The 24,896-nt window shown below is 42.0% G+C and overlaps 1 protein-coding gene across 5 annotated transcripts; it reads left to right on the forward strand.

Annotated features, from left to right (window-relative positions):
* Positions 1–25: 25 nt before the first annotated feature.
* On the forward strand, positions 26–24,507 carry SWT1 (SWT1 RNA endoribonuclease homolog). 5 transcript variants are annotated; one of them, XR_014957101.1, is made up of 19 exons: positions 26–137; positions 903–977; positions 3,050–3,108; positions 3,794–4,532; positions 5,515–5,586; positions 5,726–5,782; positions 6,388–6,517; positions 6,646–6,747; positions 8,282–8,470; positions 8,809–8,902; positions 10,125–10,261; positions 10,939–11,087; positions 12,348–12,486; positions 13,301–13,446; positions 14,629–14,785; positions 15,013–15,141; positions 21,367–21,433; positions 22,108–22,172; positions 23,405–24,507. XR_014957101.1 is itself a non-coding variant. In XM_021525131.4 (19 exons), exons 2-19 carry the CDS (start codon positions 912–914, stop codon positions 23,508–23,510), a joined length of 2,655 nt encoding a protein of 884 aa, XP_021380806.4. In that variant the 5' UTR covers positions 28–137; positions 903–911; the 3' UTR covers positions 23,511–24,507. The 5 variants fall into 5 exon arrangements, 4 of the variants coding, with proteins under 4 accessions (XP_085442728.1, XP_085442727.1, XP_021380806.4 ...); XM_021525131.4 differs by having other exon boundaries at positions 28–137; positions 14,577–14,785; XM_085586602.1 differs by lacking the exon at positions 13,301–13,446.
* The last annotated feature ends 389 nt before the right edge of the window (positions 24,508–24,896 follow it).

Consider the following 24,896-nt stretch of genomic DNA (forward strand, 5'->3'; position numbering starts at 1 on the left):
CAGCGCGCCCGGCCGGCCCGGCGCGCACCGCGGCGGAGGAGGAGCCGCGCCGGGGCCGCGGAGCCGTGCCGGGCACGGCCCGAGCCGCCCGAACGGCCCCGACCGCCGCGGGGCCCGCCGGGGAGCGGCCGAGCGCGGTGAGGAGGAAGGGAAGGGCAGGGAAGCTGTGTTGGCAGCGCCCCCGGTGCCGTGCGGGCTGTCCCCTCGGAGGGAGTGGGGCAGGAGCCGCCGCCCCTCAGCGCCCGCGGGAGGCTCCCTCCGAGCCTGGGGCTGCCGCGCCTCAGGGCGGAGCCGCTGCCGGCCTCCCCTCTCGGGTCCGGGCCCTGGGAGCTCCGGGTGGAGCCTTCCACAGCTCCCCTGAGCTTCCTGTCGGGGTGTCGGGGTGTCAGTGTGACTGCTCCATCCTCGGGAGGGGCCGAAGGTGGCAGCCGCAAGTCGGCACTGCCTCAGGCAGTCCCAGCTGCAGCTGGGCTGGCAAAGCCCAACAAGCCCATCGAGTCAAGCTGTGCCCGATCCCCAGCGTGGCACAGCTCAGAGCACCGCGTCCAGGCCTTCTCTGCGCACCTGAAGGGATGAGGACTCCAACACCGCCCTGGGCTGACAATGTCTGATGGTCTTAAGACTTGGTTATACGACTCAGTGTTGAAGAATGCTAGTTTTTGTTTGTTTGCTGGTACAAAATAGGTATCTCTGAGGAGGTGTAATTGCTGTCCTTTCTGCTCTGGTGTCCCCTCGGATGTGAATAATTAATTAACCCTGTTGAGATCTGCTGTGTCTCTGTAATGAGAAAACAAAAGAGAACTATTATAAAGTATTTTTCTCTGTGCAGTTAAAACTTATTTTTATCTCATCTGGATCTAAAAACTTAAGCAATAAAGACAACACCCTTTTTTTTTTTGTAGGATTTGAAGATGTCTAAAAAGAAGCTGAAGAAGTTATCTGGAAAGGAAGTCTCTTCAGATGGCCAGGATGACAAAGTAGGGGCAGAAATATTATTACTTTTGTATCTTAATTCAATCTCCTACATTCAAGAGAACATTCTTTAGCAGCCTTGTGGTAGAAGGATGAGTCTAATCTAAAGACAGCATCATAAAGAACAGCAGGAGGGTTGAGCTGGGCACATAAATGTGTTTTTCTTCAGAGGCTGTGAATAGTATGGGTATCAGAAAATAAAAGACTCTTTCATTTCAGTGTATCTTTCTGTTTGAGGAAAGTTGGGTTTAATACTGGTCCTGGAACCAGTGCTGTTTTCTTGGACTGTTCTGTATCTTGGATCATATATCCTAATTTTCTGATTAACCACAAGTTATACTTTTGATGAGCGACTCGTGCATTTCTTTGTACACAGTGGGACATAAATTAATGACCAAAATTCTCAGCATATTCTAGTACATACTTGTATGTAGTGAGTCAGCTTTCACTGAATCACTTGTAAAATGCAGGTGCTACAGGAGTTGTCACCTTTTGGTCATACTTGTGTGTCGCTTCCTATTATTTTTTATTGTATATGTCCACTTCTGACAAGTTACTTGCACTCAGAAGTGCAATACATAGTTGATAAATCAGTAGTTTATTAAATCCACACTTAAATTTGCTAGATTTTTTTTCCTGTTGGATTTTTCAAGGAATGTGTATAAAGTAAGAGAGTTTTTACTTGTCTTCTTAACAACTTTTTGAAACTGTTAAAAAATGAGCATGATTATGGCGTTATGAACAGAATTATTCATGTTAGAAGCTTTCTGATCATAGAAAAAATGTTGTTCAAAGTCAAATGTTTGTAACCATTATTTCTTGCCTTGATTTCCTTACTATTATGCAATTTGTCTTCTAAAATTAACTTATCTTAAGATGCTTTATTGTTTGGGGATTTTTTACTTCTGTAATACAAAGGGTAAACACTTGGCTTAAAACCCCATACTGTAGCTTATTGCCATTGCTAATGCCTCACCAGTTTGAAGAATACAGCTTTAACAGCAAAAAGATAAGGAAATCTCTTAACAGGAGCAAGTGTCCTGCAGTGTGATCCCAGCATGGGTGGGAGGTGTTTTACACCCCAAACTGATCGTGCTGGGAGGAGAGGAGCAGTAAGAAAATTTGCTTATGATGATTAAATTAAGTGAAAACTTTTGAGAAAATGAAGAGATAGGTTGAAAAGAAATATTAGAAATGTCCTGAAAACTCATAGTTGTCAGGGAATAGGCCTTGAAGAGAGAAATGAGCAGCTGGAAATGGTTTTGTTATCACCAGAAGTTGTCCCAGCAGCATCATGAGCTCCACGTGTCCCAAGGGAACTCCTTCACTGCTTTCCAGCTGCTGGGGACAGCAGGGGTGCATGTGACCCCCGGGAGAGCCTTTGGAATTGTCTGTCATTCTGTTTGTTCTTTGCATTGCTGGTATTGGTCCTGCAGCTCCAGAACCAGCCACAGGCAGAAGTTCTCAGAATTGCCTTAATTTAGGACTCCCCTGGTTTGTGCAAGCCTTTGATTTTTGCATTAAGTGTTCTCCAGTGTGGAAGTAAACCAGCTAAGGTAGGAAAAACAACTGCAGCAGTGACCTAATGGCCTCACTGAGTCAGCAAGCCCCAGTTATTGAAGGAGTGAATTATTTGTGAAAGGATGAACTGTCTGGAGCTTCCTTATCCAAAATAATCCACGCGTTACCGTTCTCTGTTGTAACTTCCTACATCTTGCTGTGGTTTTGGAAAAACTGAGTTGTATAACCCAGAGGTGTATTAAAACTACAAGTGGACACATGGTTTTACCTGAGTGAATGCCTGTGAATTGATCATGGTAGGAATGTTACTGTCTCAGATCTGTAATTGTCACTGCTGTAGTGGACCCTGTTGAATCACTTTGTAAGCATTAAAGTGCTCCATGATTAGTGCTACTAGACCCTTTGCACCCTTATCTTTGCATGCAGACCTTGGCACCCTTTGACCTTAGTGTTTCTCTGAACAGCCAAACCACTCAGTTTTGACATTGTCTTATGAAGGTTGTTTTTTTATTTCAACTGCAGTTTCCTCTGTAAGCCCCTGAGTTTTCTTTTCCAGAACTCTGAAGACACAAGATCTTACAAGCACACTGTGAAAGGAGAAACAGAACTTCAGAGGTAAATCCTCAGTCTGTCATTAAATAGAACTACTTAAAAATATAACATTCACAGATCATTTAATGCTGAAAACTTTTTTTTCAACCTGTTCACCAAATAAGATATGGTATTTCTTTGGAGATTTTAAACCTAGTGCACAGTCAATATAATCACTGAGTATTTTCTCTGCTCTTATAAGAAAGTTTCCTAATAATTTTTCATATAGTTCACGATTTCTGTAGAATGTTACTATATTCCCCTCTGTTGTTCCTTTTCCTAGTTCCCCAGTCAGTGCAGGATAAGCAGTTTGAAAGCTGTGTGTTTTGGCACTGTGTGACCAAGCTGAGCTTTTAGGTAACACACCTCCTTTATCACTGAACAGCTGTTTAAACTCAACTGTGTGATAAGAAGAAACTCAACTGTGTAGGGTGTCTCTCAAACCAACAGTGAATGCAGAAAAAGTTTTTTCTCCATTTTCTTAAAGCTAAAATGGCTGTACAGAGTGGAGAAAGGTAAATCCAAAAAATGCCGTATCAAACTAGTCTGAAGGACAACTGTTGCTTCAAGTTCATATTTAGGAATACGGTGCTCATAAATGCTTAGCTCTGTCTCAATCAAATGCAGGTGCCTTTTTTGTTGCTCTTTTCTGAGCTAAATTACATTAACTGAGCTAAATTACATTGCTTTCTTGATCATGTTTCTGTAGGTCCAAACCAGAGAAAGATGGGCGTGAGAAGAAGCGACACCGAAGTTCTCGTGCTTTTCACGATGCTGATGGAAGATCCCAGGAAAAATCTCCAAAGAGAAGCAAGAGCCCGGATGGTTCTTCAATTCAAATTGAAAAGCAGAAGAAAGTTGTGATCCAGTTTAAAGCCAAAGAAATCAAACATGGCAAAACCACCCGCACTCCTGATGTGGTAACTACCAGCAAGGAAAGTTGTCGCTGTGATGGAGTAGAAGAAAAAAGGCTCTGGTACAGCTTTGAACTTCAGAGGGACAAGGCACTAAAGAAAAAGAGAGAGAAAGCTGAACTCTGTAAACTTAAGCTAAAAGCAGAACAAGATATGATAGAAAAGTTTAAGTCCTCTGTGTACGAGGTACCACATAAAAAGGCAGAGGACTCAAAAAAGCGGTGTGAAGATATCAGAATTCCCAAAAAGCCACCTCACAGCTCTGCAGGGACTAGGCATGGTGATAGACCTGCCAGTAAGGCACAAAGTGCATTATCTAGCTTCTGGGAAGAAGAGGAGGAAGAAGAATATAAGGACTTGGCTGAGAAAAAGAGGTACACGAGTAAACACAGATCATCGCACTCTTCATCCCAGACTCCACCACGATGGGACTCTCGGAAGCGCCAGAAACACGGAACTGGTTCTCCTAAAGCTCCTGAGCGCTCAGGAACTAAAGAAGGAGACTTGGAAGCCCCAGCATTGTGTTTTAAGCAGGTAATGAAAACCCCATTCTTTGTATTATGTAGATGTTTCAGGATAGTTTCTTATATGAGCAGACTGTCTTTTTACAGAATCCAGACAGGTTTCATAGCTAACTAGGTGGATTTTTCTGATCCTATTGTAAACCTTGTTTCCATGTTCCTCAGCTAAATGTTAAACAGACCAGAAGAGTAAAGGTCTTGGGACTGTGTCTGCACAGATGCTTCCATGGCTTTGCTTTGCTGCTGGGGGTGTGGAATATTTCAGTTTAGGTATAAATCAGCTGATTTTTTTGTTTTGAGCTGATACAGTTATTTCATTTTTTGAATTAATAAACTGAAGTAATGAAAACTTGCTGCCAGACAAAGCATTGCTTAGCAGAGTGATGCCTGGGGAGTTTGGGGTGGATGTGGGACTAAATTGGTATGTGTGCTGCAGAACTTCCCTTTTATCTGTGACAGGTTTATTTCTAAGCTTAGCTTGAGATGCAGAACCAAACACAAGCTGGATCTTGAGCATGGGGGTTTTTTGCTGTTGTTCTGGTGAAAATACCCAGCATCTCTGGAGATTCCAGTTTGTGTTAGGGTAGTGTGAACATTTTGTGTGTATGCTAGGAGGTATTACAGGCAGAGCTGGGGAGTCATTGAGGTTGGAAGGTACCTCTGGAGATCATCCAGTCCAGCCCCCTTGCTCAAGCAGGGTCAGCCAGAGCTCATTGCCCAGGGCAAAGGATAGAGACTCCAGAACCCCTCTAGGCAGCCTGGTCAAGCACCTTCAATGTAAAAAAAAAAAAAAATGTGTGGGGGGGCTTAATGTTCAAATGGAATTTGCAGTGTAATCCATTGTTATTTATTTAAAAGAAAGCCATGCATCAAAGCCCTATTAAAATGATACTGTAGATGCTAATAACTGTAGTTTATGTTCCCTATTCACTTGGGAGTATCCAGTGTTCTCTAAAAAGCCCTCTAAGGCATGTGTTGTTCCTACTTGTTTCTAGAATGTTGAGGACCCCTGCACATCTGACTCCTACCAGGGAGGTGAGGTCAGAAAGCCTGTGCCTGTCCCAAAGGTGAGTGAGGGACTTGTTTAATACCATATGGCTGTATTCCAAAACTCCTGACATGGGGATCCCTTTTACCTCGGTATTCCTTGATATTTTGTTATGTTGGTGGGATGTGTGTTTGTGGTGTTTATAATTCTCCCTACAGAGCTCTGAAGACTTTCCACCCCTTCAAGACAGTCAGAGCACAGAAACAGACCAAGAGGTTGGTAATGCTTTGATTTAACGCTTCTGTGTTGTCTTAAAGACCATGGGCACCGAGGTTGTGTAACTGGACAATTCCATGACCTTTCCTAGTATTTGGCATTGTTGACTCATGATCTACACTCAAATGTGGAGCATTTATTTAAGAAACTAAGCAAACTTGCTGAAGTGCTGCTAATCAGGAACTTTCTGAGATAAAGAATGTCTTTCTGTTACCATGTGCAGCAAAAGGGCCTTCACAGTTGCTCACGTGCTCCAGCTATCTCATTTTTCATCCTCTAACTTTTTAGTTGGAAGAAAGACATATTTTTTAAGAAGTGTCTGTTAGGAAATTTGCACTTTGTTTAGCAAAAAAAAAAAAATACAGCAAAATTTCTGAATACCATGTAGAAAGGTCATAAATCTTTCTAGGCCATGTTTTGGATGTCTTTATTGGAGAATATGTAGAAGTTCTCATGGATTTACATTTCCTGTACTGACTTAAAATTTTTCAGACATCATTTTGAGGCAATTTTAACAGCTTTAATTCAAAAGTTTCTTTCTGGGGAATAATGATGAAGTGATCCCTCCCAATGGATTATACACATGCTCATTTTTTCACTGTAGATGCAAATAGTTGAAGACTTGCACGTTGCTCGTGTGGAGAAGAGGATGGCCCTGTCTGTAGTACAGACCTGTGGAGAGCTTACAAGCATGGAGATAGATCTTCCAGAACAGGATTTAAATATTTCTTCTGGTGTGTCATGATTGGATCTGCTTTGCTCTCTAGTTGCAACAAGTAATTACAGTTATTGATGGTATGAGTAGGGAGCACACAACTGATTCTTTCTGCTGGTTTCTCTTTTTTCTCCTCTTTTCCCCTAGGGGCCTTTAGTTCTGGTCTGAACATCCTAGTGGTGATTGACACAAATATAATGATTAGTCACCTTGAGTTTGTGAGATCCTTGAAATCTGAGGACATACCAGGTATGTAAATATGTTCCGATGACTAAGATAATGTAAGAAAAACAGATGCTGTAACAGCTTCAGGCTACTTGAAGGAAACCAAGCCCTGGGCTCCTTAAAAAGGCAGCAGGTTTCATGCAGAGGCAGAAGCACACACTCGAGAGCCTGGTTCTGTGAACCCAGACAAACTGCATCTTAGGGAAACCTCAGCTGTGGAAGCTGAACCTACTGTGCTTATAGCCCATGTACCTGCAGAGAATCATGGCAGGTACTCCCAGGAATATGCTTGAATTCTTAGCAGTAAATAAGTCTTAACACTTTCTAAGAACGTAATTTAAGCATTCAACCCCTTACTAGTGATAACTCTTTCCTAATCTACTTTTAGCATTTCTCTTTCTAGAAATATAAAACAATGTAAAAAGCATTGGGCAGTCAGTCAGTGCTTTGTTTCTGTCTTGGTAAAGGTGGCAGAACTGAGCAATTTCTCAGGAATTCAGAATGCAGACCCTGGCTTTAATATTTGCCTCTGATCTATTGGAAAGCTGTTGGTTGTTTGATGTCTGTAGGATTGGGATTGTGCATGTCAGTTCTTGGTAGGCACATCTGGAATCTGTCAGAATGCCTAGGGTGCTTTGATGGTTTCAGCTAATGAATACACTTATTCCAGCCACCTGGAAAATACCTTTCCTTAAGTCCTGAGTGATTTTCAGGAGTATGTCAGGCTGTATTTCTTCTCCCAGGTTAGGAATGCTGCTGTCTTATATAGGCTGAGATGCCTTTTTAGAATACTGCAACTCCCAGTGTCTGGTCCTGCACCAGACCCACTATGTTGAGAAGGCTGCTGATTCCCACCCTATTTATTGTAAAGCAGGTGGTTATTAATGCATTTTTTCAAAATTCTCTTCTCATAATGTGAATGAGAAAGAAAGCAGTTGAAGTATTTGTCATGGGGAGACCAACAGAACAGTTGTTAAACTTCTGATTTACCCCTGCATTTTATATAAAAACTTTAAAGTTCAGGCCATACTTACCTACAAATATAAAACCATGGTCCAATATCCACACTTTCTTTTCCTGGTTTAGGAGTGCTGGTTGGCAATGAGCACAAGCCCTTGCTGCTTTTGTTTTACTGCTTGTTTTGGCACAGTGACTGCTGTGGTCACTTGGGTGTGTGCAGCCTGGTATTCCAGCTGCTGTTTCACCTTGCTGCAACATCTTACGGTGGGTGTGTGCCAAGATAATTGGTGCAAATATGTGTTATTAATGTTGTCAAAGTATTCTGCTGATGAAGATTGTCTCCCTTTTGTTTGCCTGGTACTGTCACTTTTCTATGTAATCAGTGTCGTGCCAGATTGAGGTTAGATTAGAAAGAGGGAAGTTAGCCTTTTTCAGCTCATTTTCAAATACTAGATTCACTTGAGCAAGGACTATGAAAACTACTGGGAAAAAGTTGTGAACTTGCATAAATATGATGCTTGAATTGAAAGTTCTCTGTAATAGTTTGTGTCACTCCTGCGAATACCTTTTTTATTGGTGGTGGTTTTTTTCCTTCCAGGAGTTGATAGACTTACATTAATAATTCCCTGGGTCGTCCTACAAGAGCTGGACAACTTGAAGAAGGGGAAAATGCTGCAGCATGTTCGGGACAAAGCCATCCCTGCAGTGCAATTCATCTACAAGTGTCTCAAGAGCCAGGATTCCAAACTGTGGGGGCAATCCATGCAGCTGGCTTCTCAAAAAATATGTAATATATGTGCAATCCATTTGTGCTGGGTACTTCATCCTTGCATGTCACCTAGTGGCAACCTTAGAATTCTGAGTTTAATGGAGACTTCTTCACTCTGCTGTTCACTAATTAAAATGAGCTAATTTCTTACAGCAGCCTTCAGAGTGTAGCCAAGGCTGTGCCATGTGAATGTCTCCACTATCTGTTGTTTTACCAGTTGTTTCTCACTTTCACCTTACACTTATGTTCTTGTGTGGGGAGTGTTAAATGTCCAAAGAGCACCATGAGTGCACTGAGGTGTTTGTGAGGGTGAGTTGTGCCCGCATCCCTCAGCTGTGTCTGCCCTGCCTTTGCAGATGGGCTGAGCAATGAGAACAATGATGACCGTGTCCTGCAGTGCTGCCTGCAGTACCAGAATCTCTTCCCACAAGCTCTTGTCGTCCTGTGCACGTGAGTTCCTGGCTGCCTTTAGCTCTCCTCCCACACTGCTTGCAAATCAGGGCTTAAAGAAAGAGCACTTTCTGAAGTAAGCTCTTGGAAGGGCAATCACCCTCTTAAAAGCTAGAGTAGAACAATATAAACTACTAGAATTGGAGCTGGAAACACCTTCACGAGGTTGAGGCCTGAAATAGAATTCACCTTACTCAATATTCAATTTTAAAACTTGTTTCAATATTCAATTTTAAAACTTGTTTAAGCATAGGTTTCTCAAATTTTATTCTGGCTTCTCATAAAAAATACTGCTGAAGTTACAAAACAGAAAAAAATACATGAATTAAGGATTGAGATCCAGTTAGAGACTTTATCTCCATTCCCAGCCATGTGAGCAGAAGCAAAGAAGGGGTTAATCTTAGAAAGAGGGAAGCTGGGGATGGATTTGCTGCTGTTCCTGTTTGTGAGGATAGCAGCTGACCTCTGGGTATTGATTCTGAATTTGATACAAGCAGGTGAAGCCAGCTTGGAGGACTAATACTCCTTGGCTTTTCTTGCTCTGGTCTTGGCTAGAACCAGTTCCTGCACTGTTCAATGAGTGGGGTTAAAACTCTGAGCACCATTTGGATTGTTCAGGCTGACAGAGGTGGCTGCTGAAAGTGCCATTTGTCACAGTATTCATAGGGTAGTGATGGTGATTTTAGGTTTCACTGATCGAAAACCAGGAGGTGACTTCAGAACTGGTTTTCATGCAAAAATCCCTTTATCCTCTACCAATATAAGCAATGGGAATTTTTGAGAAAGTACTGGTGTGCAACTTTGTCCTGGATTTCTAAAATAGTTCTGCTGGAGCAGAACCTCAGAGTGGCATCCGGGATAAAGATTTGGCCAACAGAATAGTTAAAAAGGGTCTCAACAAGGAGAATTGACTGTAGCCATCAGAAAAGATAGTACTGTCTTAGAATTACTGCCTGGTTTGCTTTCTGAGATCATAGCAACTAAGCATTACTGCTGTAATCACTGCTGCAGTAATTATAGCTATTGCTTTCTTAAACCTAGACCCTGAAACACGTCTCAGTATGTTTCTCATTTTTACTTAATTTTCTGGTTTAATTTTTGAACTGCTTCTAATTGCTTGAGAAAGAGAACTTCGTCTATATAATGAAGTTCACAAAATAAGTTTTCCAAATACAGTGTGCTGCTTTTATTCCTTTGTTGACAGCAATTAATTATTTTCTAGGGATGATAAAAATCTGTGTAATAAAGCCATTGTGAGTGAGGTCAAGGCATTCTGCAAAGCTGATCTGGTCACTGCTCTGCAGAATGTGAATGCAAACAGGCCCCATAACTCTGAGGAGCTGCAGCAGCCAGAGCAGGGTGAGTCTGTGGAATATGGTGGTTTGTGAGTTTGTAAAAATCAGTGGGGTAGAGGAAGAACAGTTGCTACTATACCTTCAGTTTTCCTGTGCTTTGAATCCTTAGGAATGCTTTTTGTTTGGGGAAGGTTTTTTCAAAGGTTTTCTGAAAGTTTGAGACATTAGTTAAGCCATTTGTCTCAGAGTTCTAGGAAATTCAAATAAGATGTATTTTTATTTTATAGAAAATACCTTTGCATTAATTTCCTGTGTTTAGAGTAATTTAACAGGAGTCCTGAACTTTTTGGGACTGAAGAAGGTTTTTTTCAATTTTCCAAAGATACAGTTATAGCTCACAGAGATCAGAAGTGATCCTCTTGTGCTTGCTGATAATCCTGCTGGTTGTATATGATCTAAATTATTTAAGGAAAAAAGAAATGTGGAGTGAGGTCACTAATGAGTAATACTCTGGGGAAATAAACCTTCTTGGTTAGTAGCTCTTAATTAAAAATACACAGTACAAGTGGGTATAACTAGAAATACTTGGAACTTAATTAGGTGTAGCACATCAGCAGTCTGTCTTTATTTATGGGGACTGGTTCTTTATGTGCCATCAACATGAATTAGATATAAATAATTTCAATAAATTATAGCTATAAATAGTTTCAGTAAATACCTTATGTGTCATTGGTTTGACAGATACAGAATTTGGAAAGACAAGAGCTGATGCTGATTTTACTGCACAATTCCCAAATGTGCTTCCAGACCTTGAAAAGAACTTAGGAGAAGCTTTGTCTTGTATTTTGGAGACTGAAATGAAACTTGCATTTGGAAACCTGTGGATGGAGGTGGTTTCTTACATCATCTTGCTTGATATTTTGATTATTGAAAGGTTTAAATGTCCTTGGTATTTTATTGCTATTTATACCTGTGCCAAGCCAAACCCAAGTCATCCAGGTCCCTGATATAATTGACAGGGAACAGCTCAGTGTTCACTTCTAATATTTCATTTTATAGCAAGATTATCCTGTTTGACCACTAGTGTGCAACCCGTGCAGTATTTTAATGGAATTTTAATGACATAGTAACATAGGCTGCTGTTTTCTCAATGTGAAGTTTCAGAATTCTTTTTTTTAGTGGCATTAAAATTCTGTTTCAGCTTTTCTACTCAAGTAAAACCCTACACTGTAAATACATCCTCCAAGAAATCATTCCATCATGTTCTGTATAATATCAGGGTATTTGTTGCAGGCATTTTTTCCCACCAGAACTGTTTCTCCCCACTGTGAAACTGGTCACAACTAAATTGATTCCAGTGCAGATACAGAATGACAAGGGTACTAATGAGACTTCCGAACATGCTTGCAAATGTATGGTTTGCAGAAAATAAATACCCATGTACTAAGTCAAGGCACGTTCAAATCGTCCATCCTTTACTTTAGATTCCATTTTATAGCTGGTGGGGTGTTGTTAAAACTACATTTATTGCAGATAAGCCTCTATGGCTTTAAAAATCCCCCAAAATCATGAGATGACTGTTGTTTCCCAAGCTGCCCTGATTAGCTGCTAAGATTTTAATCACTTCTCTATTCACTTAGTTAATTTCTTAAAACATATCTTCACACACTAGTTTCACTTGATAGTAGTGAATTCTCAACTGTTTTGCAATACAAGTATGTTACTTCATGTGTAAATAGTCACAGTGTTTATTTTTATTTTGTAACACTACTGGAAAATCAAAGGCATATTTACTGTTGTTCTTTTTTTTCTTGTTACTGTTGGCTTTTGTGCACAAGTAACTCATTAGATCAGTTTTGACATAAAAAGTATTAAGAGTTTTTGAGGCATGGGGAACCACAAATCATGAGACTGATTGTGCATTACTTCTGAATGAGCATCATCACTGTTTGACCCCTGGTGCTGCTGAATGAAATCTTTATTAATAGGTAAACTTGTTTAAATCTGGTCTTATTTCTGAGGAATCACTGAATTTCTCCTTCAGCAGTCAACAAATCATCACATTCTTGAAGAACAGAGCAGTTGTGGGATGTACAGAAATATGTCTAAATGAAAACCAGCCTTTGTATTTATACCATACTCTCTTCCAGATCCTCTATCTGAAGCCACCATGGACCTTAGCAAACCTGCTGAAATGTTATAAAAAACACTGGATGGCTGTTTTTGGTTATGTGGTGCCAAGGAGTTTACTTTCAACTATTGAATGTCTTTCTAAACACCTTTATGCAGGTAAGTCCCTGAGAAAGTTAATTGTAAACTTGTAAAAAGCCTCCATGTTCTGGTTTGAGTTGTAGAACTGACTGTGTGTATTAATGGTCACCAAAGTCTGAATTATTTTTAAAAAGCAAATAATCCTTTTCCCTCCTTTGCCCCCATATTGTGTGACCAAATTATCTGCATTTACCAAAAAATGTATGGAGGAGCAAAGGATATTTAATATGGTATGTGAGGGCAGGGAGGTTTGTTTTAAAAAGTAGCCAACAAAAATAAAACCCCCACAAACCTTCAATTTGTTTAAAGATGTCTTTGAGCATTTGATTTGGACAGACAGACCTGTTGAACTCCCCCAGAGGTGCTGGGCACTGCCCAGGCTCCCCAGGGAATGGGCACAGCCCCAAGGCTGCCAGAGCTCCAGGAGGGTTTGGACAACGCTCCCAGGGAAGCACAGGGTGTGGTTGTTGGGGTGTCTGGGCAGGGCCAGGGGTTGGACTTCAGGATCCTGTGTGTCCCTTCCCACTCAGGATATCCTGTGATTTCTTGGTTCTACCTCCTTGGGATATTGCTGTTCTGCAGAATTATTTTAGATATGCCACTTAATCCTTGTGCAAGATCCCAGGATAAATTTGGAGGACTTGGTTAAGGAGTGAGCAATCTCATGCACGTTTCTCTGAGATTGTTGTACCTGATGCTTCTGAACCATTTTCCTAGGCTTTTCATGTGTTTCTGTTAGTCTAGGTATTGGAGTATTAAAGTTGCTTGCCAAGACTGTTAAATCTTTACTTTTTTTTTTTTCCTCCCTCTTACGTTCATGTCTAAACATCAGATAAACCATTTGACTCCTCAACAGTGCATATCCTACTCCAGGAATCCAAACAATTGCTCCATGCTTTCAGCTGCAGGTCAGACTACAACGGTGTCCTGCCCCAGGCTTATGCTGAAGTGGCAAAACTGTGTGAGACCCTCGGGGGGGTAAGGGCAGCTTTGATGTTTGTCCACTTCACCCCATCCTCAAGTTGTTCTGTGCTCCAAACCTGGCTTAGATTTCTTAATTTTTCCCATAACTTCCACTGATTATTCTAGGAAATGTTTCTGGGGTGTTTTCAAAATGAAGAAACCCTGACTTTAGCTTTTATTTTCATGCAGTGAATATGTGCTGATACATTTTTTTCCCTAATAAATGTGTTAGTATTGGAATAGTGACTGAAAGCCATTATTTTGTCTTAGTTTTCTATTGCATTTGTATCTGATGGGCCTTAGAGGTTAAACTTGCTGTTTCTTCTTATGACATGGGTATTACATGGATATACTGCTGATCTTAAGTGTGTTATTTCAATTTTCATTGTCTTTGTAGCTGAAGAAGGGACTCCCTTGTATCACATGGTTTGTGGTGGTTGTCCTGGCCCCTTTTGTGTTCTCAGAAATTGGTCTTCACTCCCAGCTCAGCTCTTGAGTTGCTGTGGAGGAAATTCCAACTATCTTGGTTTATGGTTACTGTCAGTTCTGTATGTAATGACATAAAAACTGGAGTCATGAGCATGGATGAAATATTTTGATTTATGGGAAAGAAGACAGGTCAGAACAGCTGTAAAGAGTTTTGTTGTCTTTGGAAAGGATGAAAGGGAAAGAAAGCTCAGAAGTCAACTGTGCTGGGACCTATGTGCAGTGCAGTCAGCCCTGAACCTGATGTTCTGCTATCATGAGAATCGGGCTCTGTCTGAATTTGAAAACTTGTCAGGAAGGAAATTCCTCCCTGTTAGGGTGGGGAGGCCCTGACACAGGTTGCCCAGGAAAGCTGTGACTGCCCCTGGATCCCTGGAAGTGTCCAAGGCCAGGCTGGATGGGACTTAGAGCAACCTGGGATAGTGGAAGGTGTCCCTGCCCTTGACAGGGGTGGGACTGGATGGGCTTTAAGGTCCTTTCCAGCCCAAACTGTCAAGAGAGGCTTTGGATGCAGAGACAGTAACCAAGGTGACTTAAAGAGTTCAGCCTTGATTTCTTGAGCATTGCTTTAAAAAGACCTGTAGAAGTGTGTAGATTCTGGTTTTCTGATGTTAGGAACCAAATACATTGATTATTTGTTTGCTGAACTGTTTTATAAGGTGAGGGCAGACAGTGAGCAGGATTTATCAGAAGACATCATGGTTCTTTCAGAAAATGCTGCGTGTGAAAAAATGGAAGCCACAATGCCTAATCTGCAAAGAACTGAGGAAAAAGAGCTACAGCCCAGCCTTCATGTGGCTCAGGAAAACAGGCACCAGGAAATCTGGTTGGTCCTGGAAGGTGTTTGGAACACCATGAACTTGTACAGGTACAGCTTGCTAAAGGGACTCAGAAACACATGACCTTAGATAACTTTCAAACAAGCACACTTTAGAAACTCTGCTTTTTTACCCGTAATTAATCTAAATTGACCAAAAAAAAATTGGTCAAAAAAATTGGACAACCTGTCACAGAAAAGTTGGGAGCCTGCAAATTATTATGTCAGAGCTTTTTTAACTGCTTTTCTGTCTCTTCTTTGTTTATTTTGAATTTCAGTATTGAGCTATTCCAGAAGCTGGACCCCAGTTCAGTGACCATGGCTGCCAAGGCCTCGTTTGAGGAGGCTTTTTTGGGCCTGCAGAAGCTGTTGGCAGCAGTGAAGGACATCCGAGAGGGCATTGGCAGGTGAGCACTGCAGCTGGGCACAAAATGTGTGACAGGCACCTGAAGTCACAGAAGTCTCAAAGACTTCAGCACCAAACCACTCTTCATTCTAGTGTGCTTGGTGACATCATTTGCAGTAAAAATCCTGCTGTCAAGGCTGCCTTGAACCAATGGTAGCAAAAGATCATGGCAGTGTTGCAGACGTGGAGATCTCTTGCAGGGAATTGCCTTCGATGCCTGGGATTTGTTTTCCAGTTTGAGCAGCAAGTCACCTCTCCTCAGGTGTAACTGGAGCTATTAATGATTATGATTAATGCATCAGTTTTGATGGCAGGAACTTTGAATAATTCAGGGCATTTGTGTTTCAAATGTGAGGCCCACTCAGGTGGGGGCAAAGTTCCAATAGAGTGAGGGATGTAAAGAACTGTTCCCAGTTCAGGTGCTCTTCATGACAGCCATAACAATGACAATCAGCTGTATTCTCTCTTTAGGCAAGATAATATTCCCTCTGTCTTCACAGAATCACAGAATCCCAGAGTGGTTTGAGTTGGGAGGGAGCTTAAAATCCAGTGCCATCCCTGCCATGGGCAGGGACACCTTCCACTATCCCAGGTAGCTCCAAGCCCCATCCAGCCTGGCCTGGGGCATTTCCAGGGATGCAGGGGTAGCCACAGCTTCTCTGGGCACCCTGTGCCAGGGCCTGCCCACCCTCACAGGGAACAATACTTTCCCAATATCCCATCTAACCCTAGCCTCTGGTAGGGGGAGCCCCATCCCTGTGCTATTTTTTTTACAGCACAAAAAAATTGGAAGTTTCAGGAAGAATAAGGAACCTCCTGTGTTGTCTTGGCTTAGTTCTTTTTTCATGACAGTGAAATATAGATCCATTCAAAGAATTACAGTCCCTCTTTCAAATGTAAATGATCAAAATTCTATAAAAGCAGAAGCAGAAAAATATGGGTAGAAAAGAGAGTTTAAGCAGCTGAGTGCTGATGGATTCAATTTATTGCTGGTGGGTTTTTTTCCCTCTAAGGAAATTGTTACAATAAAGTAGGTTACTGCTAAACTTTGCTCTCTTCATTCTGATACAAAAGGTTTTGCAACAGATCCGGTGGTATCAGTTTATAGATGTGGTGGATGAGATTAAATGGGAATATGGAATATTCAGAATGGTTATTTTTGTGTTGCAGAGGTGTTTCATTGACAACTGTTGGTTTTCTTCGTGGGAGAGCTCCGAAAAAATAAAAGCTCTTAATAATAAATAAAAAAAACACAGGCTGATTGTTGGAATGGAGTAGTTTTCCTAGACTCTTTGGAAATGCCTGCTCTGATGTGCAGGTTTGCAGTAGGTGGCATCATGGAGCAAGAAAAAGGGAGAATTTGCACCAAGCATTTGCTGCATTGGCCTTGAGTAGAGGAATTTAAGGGAGTTGGAGAGTTCTGAGGAGCTTTTCCAAAGAGCCAGGAGCCAGGTTAATGTCTCAATGTAGTTTTATGATTATTACCAAGTATTAAAGCAAAAATTCAGAAATTTTCATAGAATCAGAATGGCTGGGGTTGGAAGGAACCTTAAAGCTCATCTCTTTCCACCCCTTGCCATGGCCATGGGCAGAGACACCTCACTTTCATTTTGCTCTAAAACTGACTTTGCAGCATATTTATTTTTCTTGATTTTTGAAGAAATGTCAGTGACTTAATCTAATGGCATGATTGCAGAAGAGGGGGCACTGGAGAAAAAATAGTGACAAAGTTCTGTCTTGAATATTTGGAGGTAACACAGCTTTTAGTGATAAAATACAGCTCATTCTGTGGTTCCTTCTGATCCCTGCTGTCCAGAACAAAGAAGAGAAAAAATATCTTGTGAAAGTTTGGAAGTTTTACCAGTAAATTATGTTGAAAGTTCAACTGCATTAAAAGTTTAGATTTTCAGATTGTTAAAAACAACTAGAAAAACATGATAATGCTTTTTGAGATAAATATAATGATACCCTTAAGCATAAAAAAATACTACACCAGTGGCACTACTCCAGCTATTCAGTCTTGATGGCCAGAACATGTTAATGACAAATACAGGTACAGAAAAGGAAAAAAAAAAAAAGCTGTTTCATTGAAGATGTGTCAGTAACAGCTTTTGGCATGTTACCCTGTTCTGGTGATTTCTGTAACACTCTGCAGATTTTTTTTATTTTGTCTTGATTTCTTCCTCTAACAGGACTGGTAGCAGATAGGTTTTGTATTGCACAATTCCGCATGCCAGCAATGACAGCTCTGAAATTAAGACTAATCAGTACAGTTAGCATGTTCTAACTATATCCCTTTACTGTTGGTAATGGGCAAAGCTATGAAACCTGTGAAATTTAGCACCCAGTAAAACTGTGAAACCATTACATGATTTTAAATAACTTTGGATTGAGGATTTGTGAGTGTTCTCACTGGTGGTTTATATTTGTATTTGGGTTGGGTATTATTTCGAAACAGTTAACTGGGGCACCTTATTTAAGGTCTCTTAAATTAACTCTTTAAAATAAAATAAGGGTTTACATAAGCTGATGTTTACCCTCAGCTGAATAGAACTTGTGATTCTAAGCTTCTTTATGCAGCCCTAGGGAATTGGACATTGTCTTCATGTTTCCTGCCAGGTTTCTTTTATATAAGAAATCCTTGTTCATAGGAAAGAAAGAAAATTCAGTCTTGGGTGAATTGATGCAGTTATTTCAAGTTGGATTTTTTCTTTTCATCTCTTGTCTAAGAAAGAATTTTTTTGTTCATATGCCAACTTGAAAATCACACACAGATTATAGCATATACACTTAGATACAGGCCTCTTAAATATTTATACTAATATGCTGTCACCTGTAAAATATTTGTCTGTTACTGACTGCATAAGGAGCCTGAGTTCTGCTTTTCTAATATTATATCTAAATTGAATTTCTCTTGCACTCCCAATGGTTTGGAAATACGTGGCTTAGTCCAGGACTCCATAAACATTTGTAAATTAAAAGTGTAATTTCTTAAGATTTCAGTAGTGCAGGAGAGTGTTACTATATCAGAACTGATCACTGAATTGAAATAATTTAAAAACAATTCTGCAGTGTTACAAGCTTTAGTACAGAATTCCTCAGATGCAGAGAAAGTGACCTCTTTATTTTTTCAGCTGGTCAGTGGAGGAATTGAGGTCTCCTCTCCTTGATGTCTCAATAGAGAATTGCCTTCATTTCCTTAGGCTCTTGTCTCAGTTAATAATTTCTGCCATAAAGTTGCTGTATGAGGAGCTCTGCCTTTAATCTTCTCTGCACACAGTCTCTTTTTGAAAGTAAAATGGAGATTAGCTCTCTGTTCAAAAAGTATCAGACATTCCAGTCACCACTTGTGTGATCTTCATGGTTTTATGCATTTAGGTGAAACCTGAAACTGAACTTACCTGCAGCCCTCTTTGCTGTCAGGCCCAAATTGAAATGTTCTGTTGTGCCAATTTTAATGACAGCTGCAAGAAACAAAGCTCAAACAGAGCTGGAGTGGGCAGTGCTCCCCACGGGGCAGGGCAGAGGTGGTGCTGTGCAGCTGCTCACACTGTGGTGCCTTTAGAGCAGTCTGAAAAGCAGAAAGCTCTCAAACATGGGGTTGTAGAAGGCATGGTGCTTTGAGCCTGTAGAGCCAGGGGTGCCAGCAGGGGCTGATGGCTGGGACATTTCTGCAGGGATAGAAGGCACAAGCTTGGCTTTGGTGGATTTCCCAGCTGGCTGCTGTGGAAGCAAGCCCTGGCCTGTGCTGGTGGCTGTAACCCCACTGGAGGCCCTGGTGCAGCTCAGTGAGGAGTTGGGACTGGGCCACAGAGAACTTTGGGGTTCCCATTTCCCATCTCCTTTGCTTCCTTGATGTTCAGGCAGTGAGATTAAAAGGGGCTGTTAATGGTGAGGCTGCCTTTTCTGCCATCAGGTGCCAGCCTTTTAGATGGAGCTCTGGGTTTGGTAAGTGGTTAAGGCTCTGTGCCAGCTCTGCCAGCCTGAGCTGTGACAGAGGGACAGCTGAGTGGGACAGCCCTGGGGGCAGAGCTTCCCCAGGGTGTCACAGGGGATTGCACACAGTCCCACCAGACCTCCCTTGTCCCTGCCCTCATGGGGTCTTGGAACACCTGGAAGGCTGGCCTGCCTTCGCTGCCACTTGGCTTGTGGGCTGGGCTTTTTCACTTCTACTTGATAAGTTCATTTCTGGTCCATTCCAGATAGGCTTTGCTTTCTCACAGATCTTCTCTGTGCACATTTTGATCTATATCCTATCCATTTCTATTTATTATTGTATCTTACACCTTGTGTTTGGCATGAGATGAGTGACAGGACAGGAAATAAAGAAACATTGGGAGTGGTTTGGGAAGCACTTGAGATAAAATCACCCAATGTGACTGTCTGCTTTTCTCCTCCTGCCCCCAAGACAGCATTTAACCTCCAATTGGTGGCAGATATCCATAGTAATGGGTCTTTCTGTGACATTCCTTTATTTACCTCACATGCTCAATATTTCCAGAAAATTCTGTAGAACCACACTGGAGTTCTTAGGTTGAAGCTGAAGTACAGAATGGGGGTGTTGTAGTGTGGTTCTGCAAGGCTGTGCTGATGGAAAGGCCAAGTGGTTCCATGGATTTCCACCCTCTGCTTTTGAACCACTGTGGGGAGAGGAGCAGCTGGGATGGGAGCTGCTATGGGGGAATGGGAGCTGATGTGGGGGAAATGGGAGCTGATGTGGGGGAAATGGGAGCTGATGTGGGGGAAATGGGAGCTGCTGGGGAGGAATGGGAGCTGATGTGGGGGAATGGGAGCTGCTGGGGAGGAATGGGAGCTGCTGGGGAAGAATGGGAGCTGCTGGGGAGGAATGGGAGCTGCTGGGGAGGAATGGGAGCTGATGTGGGGGAATGGGAGCTGCTGGGGAGGAATGGGAGCTGCTGTGCAGTTCCAGCTGCCAGGATTCCCAGCGTTTCCATGGAGGGTTGCTGGCAGCTTCTTCGTGCTGGGGTTTTCTGCTGTCAAAGCCAGTTGTCGCTGAGGTGCCCGGGGAAGGTTCTGAGGTGTTTTTAGGCAGAGCAGCCAGTTGGTTCCTTTCCTGACTTGTAGTTGGCAGGTTTAAGGCAAACATTTTGGGTACTGCTTCTTAAGTGGGGGGAAGAATGCATGACTAATTTTTGGTGACAATTCCTATGAAAAATTATGAGAAAAAGCAGTGGATACTCTGCTTTTAGAGTGGACTCTACAGTAAATCCTGTGCTGTGTCATGGTCTTCCAGCCTGCTTCAAACACAGGGTCCTTTAACTGGTATTTTAAAGTTATTCTGTTACTTTCCTGGTTTTTTTCAATTCCTAATTAATTCATTTATAAATGAATCTTACAGCTTGCAAGAGGAAGGAGAGAATTTGGGTACTTTCCCATGGGAAAGTAAATAGAGCTTTCCCCAAAAGATTTTATTTTTCCAAGTTTAGTCATTATCTTAATTATGATTTAACTATGTAAGACTTAAAAATCCAGAATTTTCTCAGTATTTTTAATATATATAAGGTGTTACTTGTGTTTTAATTTTGTGTTGATTTTAAAGTATGTTTTGCAGCATTTAGGAGTGTTCTGCTTTTCCTGGTAAATGCAAATGAAGTTACACTAAAGTGGAACTGAATTGTATCTGCCTGAATAGATGAGGATAATTAATTTTGTTAAAAAACAACTTCTTTACTGGATTGGATTTGGAGCTTGTGGAAAAGGGTGTCCATCAAGGTGCTTCCTGAAAGCCACCTCTCTTCAGCTGCTAATCCCATTGGCCCTTGGCAGTATTTGGGTGGGAACTGGTGATTATTAAAAGTAGCAAAAATGGAAAGTGAGTTGAAGCATTTGGGCTGCACATGGGAATCTGAAGGGAATGAGTTAAAGCTGGGGTGGGAATGTTGTGTATTAGCCCAGGGGCCTCACTGGTGGGCACCAAAAGCCTTTCAATTAGTGCTGGGTTTCTTCCCTCCTCCCTCATTCAGAAATGCCTCATAAAGACATGGAGGGAATTTTTAATTAGAAAAAGCCTCCAGAAAAGTCCTCACAGAAATAATAAGCTCTTTAATTCTGTTAGAGTAGTGGCAGGGAAAATTGTTCAAAGTTCATAATTTCCATTTTGTCCAAGTAATTTTTTTCCCTTGAAGATTTCTGACTTATTTTTTTAACTCTTTCATAGACTTATTTTCTACTTTCTTTAAAGCCATCCCCAAACTTTTCTTTTCAGAATTTTAACCCCAACCAGCAGTTTCCAAGATATTTGGACCCTCTATAGCTTCCTCAGAAGACATGAGGTATGACTTTTTTTGGTGTTTGATCACTTCACATACAGCTTTTAATTCAAGCTCTGAGGTCATGTCTCATCACTGTATTTCCATTAAGAATTTTGATTATTTGCTCTTATTTATTAGTTGTTGAATATAAAGATAGATTTTGGTTGGATTGGAACAGTTATTTGAATTGTTCGTGTGATTTGCTGAGTGCTCACTTGGTGTGAATGACTTGCTGTTGAGAGTAAAAAGCCTTGAAATTAATGTTTTCAGTAGAATATTTCTGTTTAATATGTTAGATATTTCAGGCTTGCAGTGCTCTGCTGTGCAGGGAAATATATTTGGGGTTTGGACCTTCACATATATTTTTGGAATTGATGCAAGTCAGAGGTTATTTAATTTGAGATACACACACATATATCTATATATATGTATATGTAAATAAAACTGTAGGGTAATTTAAGAGGGGAAAGAAAAATTACTTAAGATCTTTTATTTTTTGTGCAGAAGTGGTTAGAAAATGGGGATGGAATTTATAATATTGCATTTTATTACAGGATAACTTTTTTAATGCATTGTCTCAACATGAGAGCCTGCTAGGGAATACATGAACTGTATCTGCTATTCCTACTGTATAATTGTAGAAGACACATGATACTTGATGAATGACTATATTAATTCTTTCATCTTTGTTTTAGATCAATAACAGTCTGAAATTCACTGCTGAGGAGCTGTATGAATGTGTTTCACAGGAGCTCTACAGGTGAGCCAGTTACTGACCCCACTGGGGGCTTGAGGCAGCTTTTTCACCTGTATTAACCAAGGTACCATGAGAGGAATCATCTGGGTAGGAATAGTGTAGGGAAAAATAAATGAGGGATTTTTTAAATTCCTTTTTAAATTTTAATGCCTGATTAACACAGAGCATAAGAGGACAGGAATTAAATTGGACTTGAGGCATCAGTGCCTACTTGGTTATTTTCAGCTGATGGAGGTGTTGAGCCCTCTTTCCTCTGCCAGTGGTTTCTGGCTCATTTCTTTAGGAATTTGTGTCACTGAAGGTTTGTGAGTCCAGGCTCTGGGAGGTTTCTAAAATGCCATCATGGATTTTTAATAATTCTGAGCTGGCTAATAAAGGACAGGTAACTGGATTTTGTTGTTTGTGGATATTGAATGAGCTCTCACTGGCCAGGATTGGCTGAGTGAAAGGCTGGAGAGTGAATGATTCTAAAAAGCTTCCCTTTGCCTGGATTCATTCTGGGTTCCTAAATCTTCTGTGAGATTCAATGTGCAGATTGCAAGATCAGGAAACAAAGTTATTCAGGGAGGGGGACATTCAGTATGTGAATCAGTAATAAAAGATAGTTTAAAAGCTTTACGCCCACAAGTTGACAGTTCTAGACCTGTATGGATACAGGCATAAAAAAACACTGTGTGGAAATTTGTGCTCTGCAGAGTAAAACTCTGGAGACTTCCCTGGCAGCCCTCAGGCTGTGCTTGGGGAACTCAGTGATTGAGGTTTTCTTCCTTTTTTGAGGAGCAGCTTTTAAATGGTGTTTTGAGAAATGTTTACAAAAGATTCTAAGGGCATGTGATCAGGTCGAGAATACTCTTTTGAAAGGGTCTAAGTCGTAAGGGGGTGTATCCAGATCCTTACTTTGAGTGTGAGTACAGGATATGTCAGTGTATGAAGGATGGCTGAAGTGAACCTTCCAGAATCCCAGATCTCTGCAGAAGGTTGATGTCAGTGACATCAATTGTTCCCTGACAATTGTTCCACTTTACGTGCCCTAGAAGGGAACGGGAGTTCTGCCTGTGGCAGCTGTGGGTTGGCTGTAGTAAGGAGCTCATGTGAATTCCTCAGATTTAGCAGCTGTAGTGTGAAAGTCACTGCTGCTGCTTCAGTTTGATGGAAACATCTTTGAAAATTTAAGGAGTATTGGTAAAGATTCCTGTTGTGCTGTGTCCTGCTAACCTTTCTCTCCTGTTTCCCAGGGAAAGGCTGGAAGTGGGGTGCTGCCAGCTGGCACAGCTGGAGCAGGCGCTGGAGCAGTGCCGGGCGTCCGTGCACAGGGAAGCCGAGAGCCGGGGCTGGCTCTGAGCCGGGCTCAGCCGCCTGAGCTCCGCCTCCTCCAGGGGAGGAGAGAAGTGCTGGAGGAGCCAGAGCCCTGCCGGCTTTTCTTCTCGAAGGTGCTGGTTTGGGTTGAAGGGAAAACACAGTTTCACGTGGACATTAAATGTTGGGATTTCTGCTGAGAATTCTGTTCACTACTAGAATGTTCTGTCTTGAGTGAGGTGCTGCTGGATAGCCATGGATAGCCAGGAGAAGCAGGGCTGGTGTGGGATTTAGCAGCTGTGCTGTGCTGCTCTGAGCATCCAACACTCATGTTAGGAACTGAGCTGTTAACAGTTGTATAGGAAGCCCCTCTGTTTGTTTTGCTGCTACTTTACAAGTCACAGGTGAGAGAAAGGAATCTGTTGTGTCACCCAAGGGTAGGAAGTAGCTGAGTGCAAGGCCAGGAATGAAGGACTGACCCGCAGATACGTGTGTGTGTGTGTCCTGTGCAGTGAAGACTTCACTGTGCAGTGAAGGCTTCAGAGAGGATGTAGAATGGCAAAGGAGCAGGTTGATGCTTGTTTTTCCTTAAAGACAAAGCAGACCGACCCACCCTCCCCACCCTCATGCAGGTGTTTGTCCCATACCCCTTTTCAGCGGAAAAAGGCATTTCTGCTTTGTTTAAGCAGGCACTTTATCTTCATACAGTGGAAACTTGCTAGCAGTGCTCTTGGGGAAACTCCTTATCCCGCTCTTGCCACATCCTTCTAGAAGGTGGGCCTGGGTCCCTCCTGCTCTCCAGCTGACATCCCTCTATGGCTGCACTGGTGATTGCTTTCCAGAACTGCTAATAGTCCATGAAACTTTCCAAAAGCCATTTTCTAAGGCCTTTAATGCTACCTCTTCTTGTATCTATTTGTACAGAGATGAGCTGACTGGCAAAGTTGAAGCGTCTATTTTGATATTAACTTTTGGATGTATTTGTAAATCCTTGATTGTAAAAATGTAATTTATTGTTACATTAAACAGTGGTTAATTCTGAGTGGCTTACCCAGTCCCTGTGGATTCAAGTGCAGTGCAGTCCTGCCCAGGCCCCAGTGGCAGGGAGTGGGGTGGGATTCCTGTTGGAGCACAGTGACTGTGCAGGGCTGTTTCCATGGGGGTTCTCCAGCCTTGGGAGTGGTGTGGGGATGTTGGCTCAAAGGTGATGCTGTGCTCTAAGATGCTGGCTGGTGGTGCTGTTGTGGAGGAAGAGTCTGCCTGCAGGGGCCGGTGTGTGTTCCCACTCCCAGGGGAAGCTGGAGTAGCTAGGCTCCTGCCCCACTGCACAGGACCTGGCCTGGCACCAGTGTGGCTCATCCCTGAAGGTGAAGCAGTAGCTCCAGGTGCAGCTTTGCACCTCTGCTGTGCCTTTGCGAGTTTGGGTGGCCC

This window comes from Lonchura striata, chromosome 8, assembly GCF_050655825.1.
Source record: "Lonchura striata isolate lonStrDom1 chromosome 8, ASM5065582v1, whole genome shotgun sequence".
NCBI lineage: Eukaryota > Metazoa > Chordata > Aves > Passeriformes > Estrildidae > Lonchura > Lonchura striata.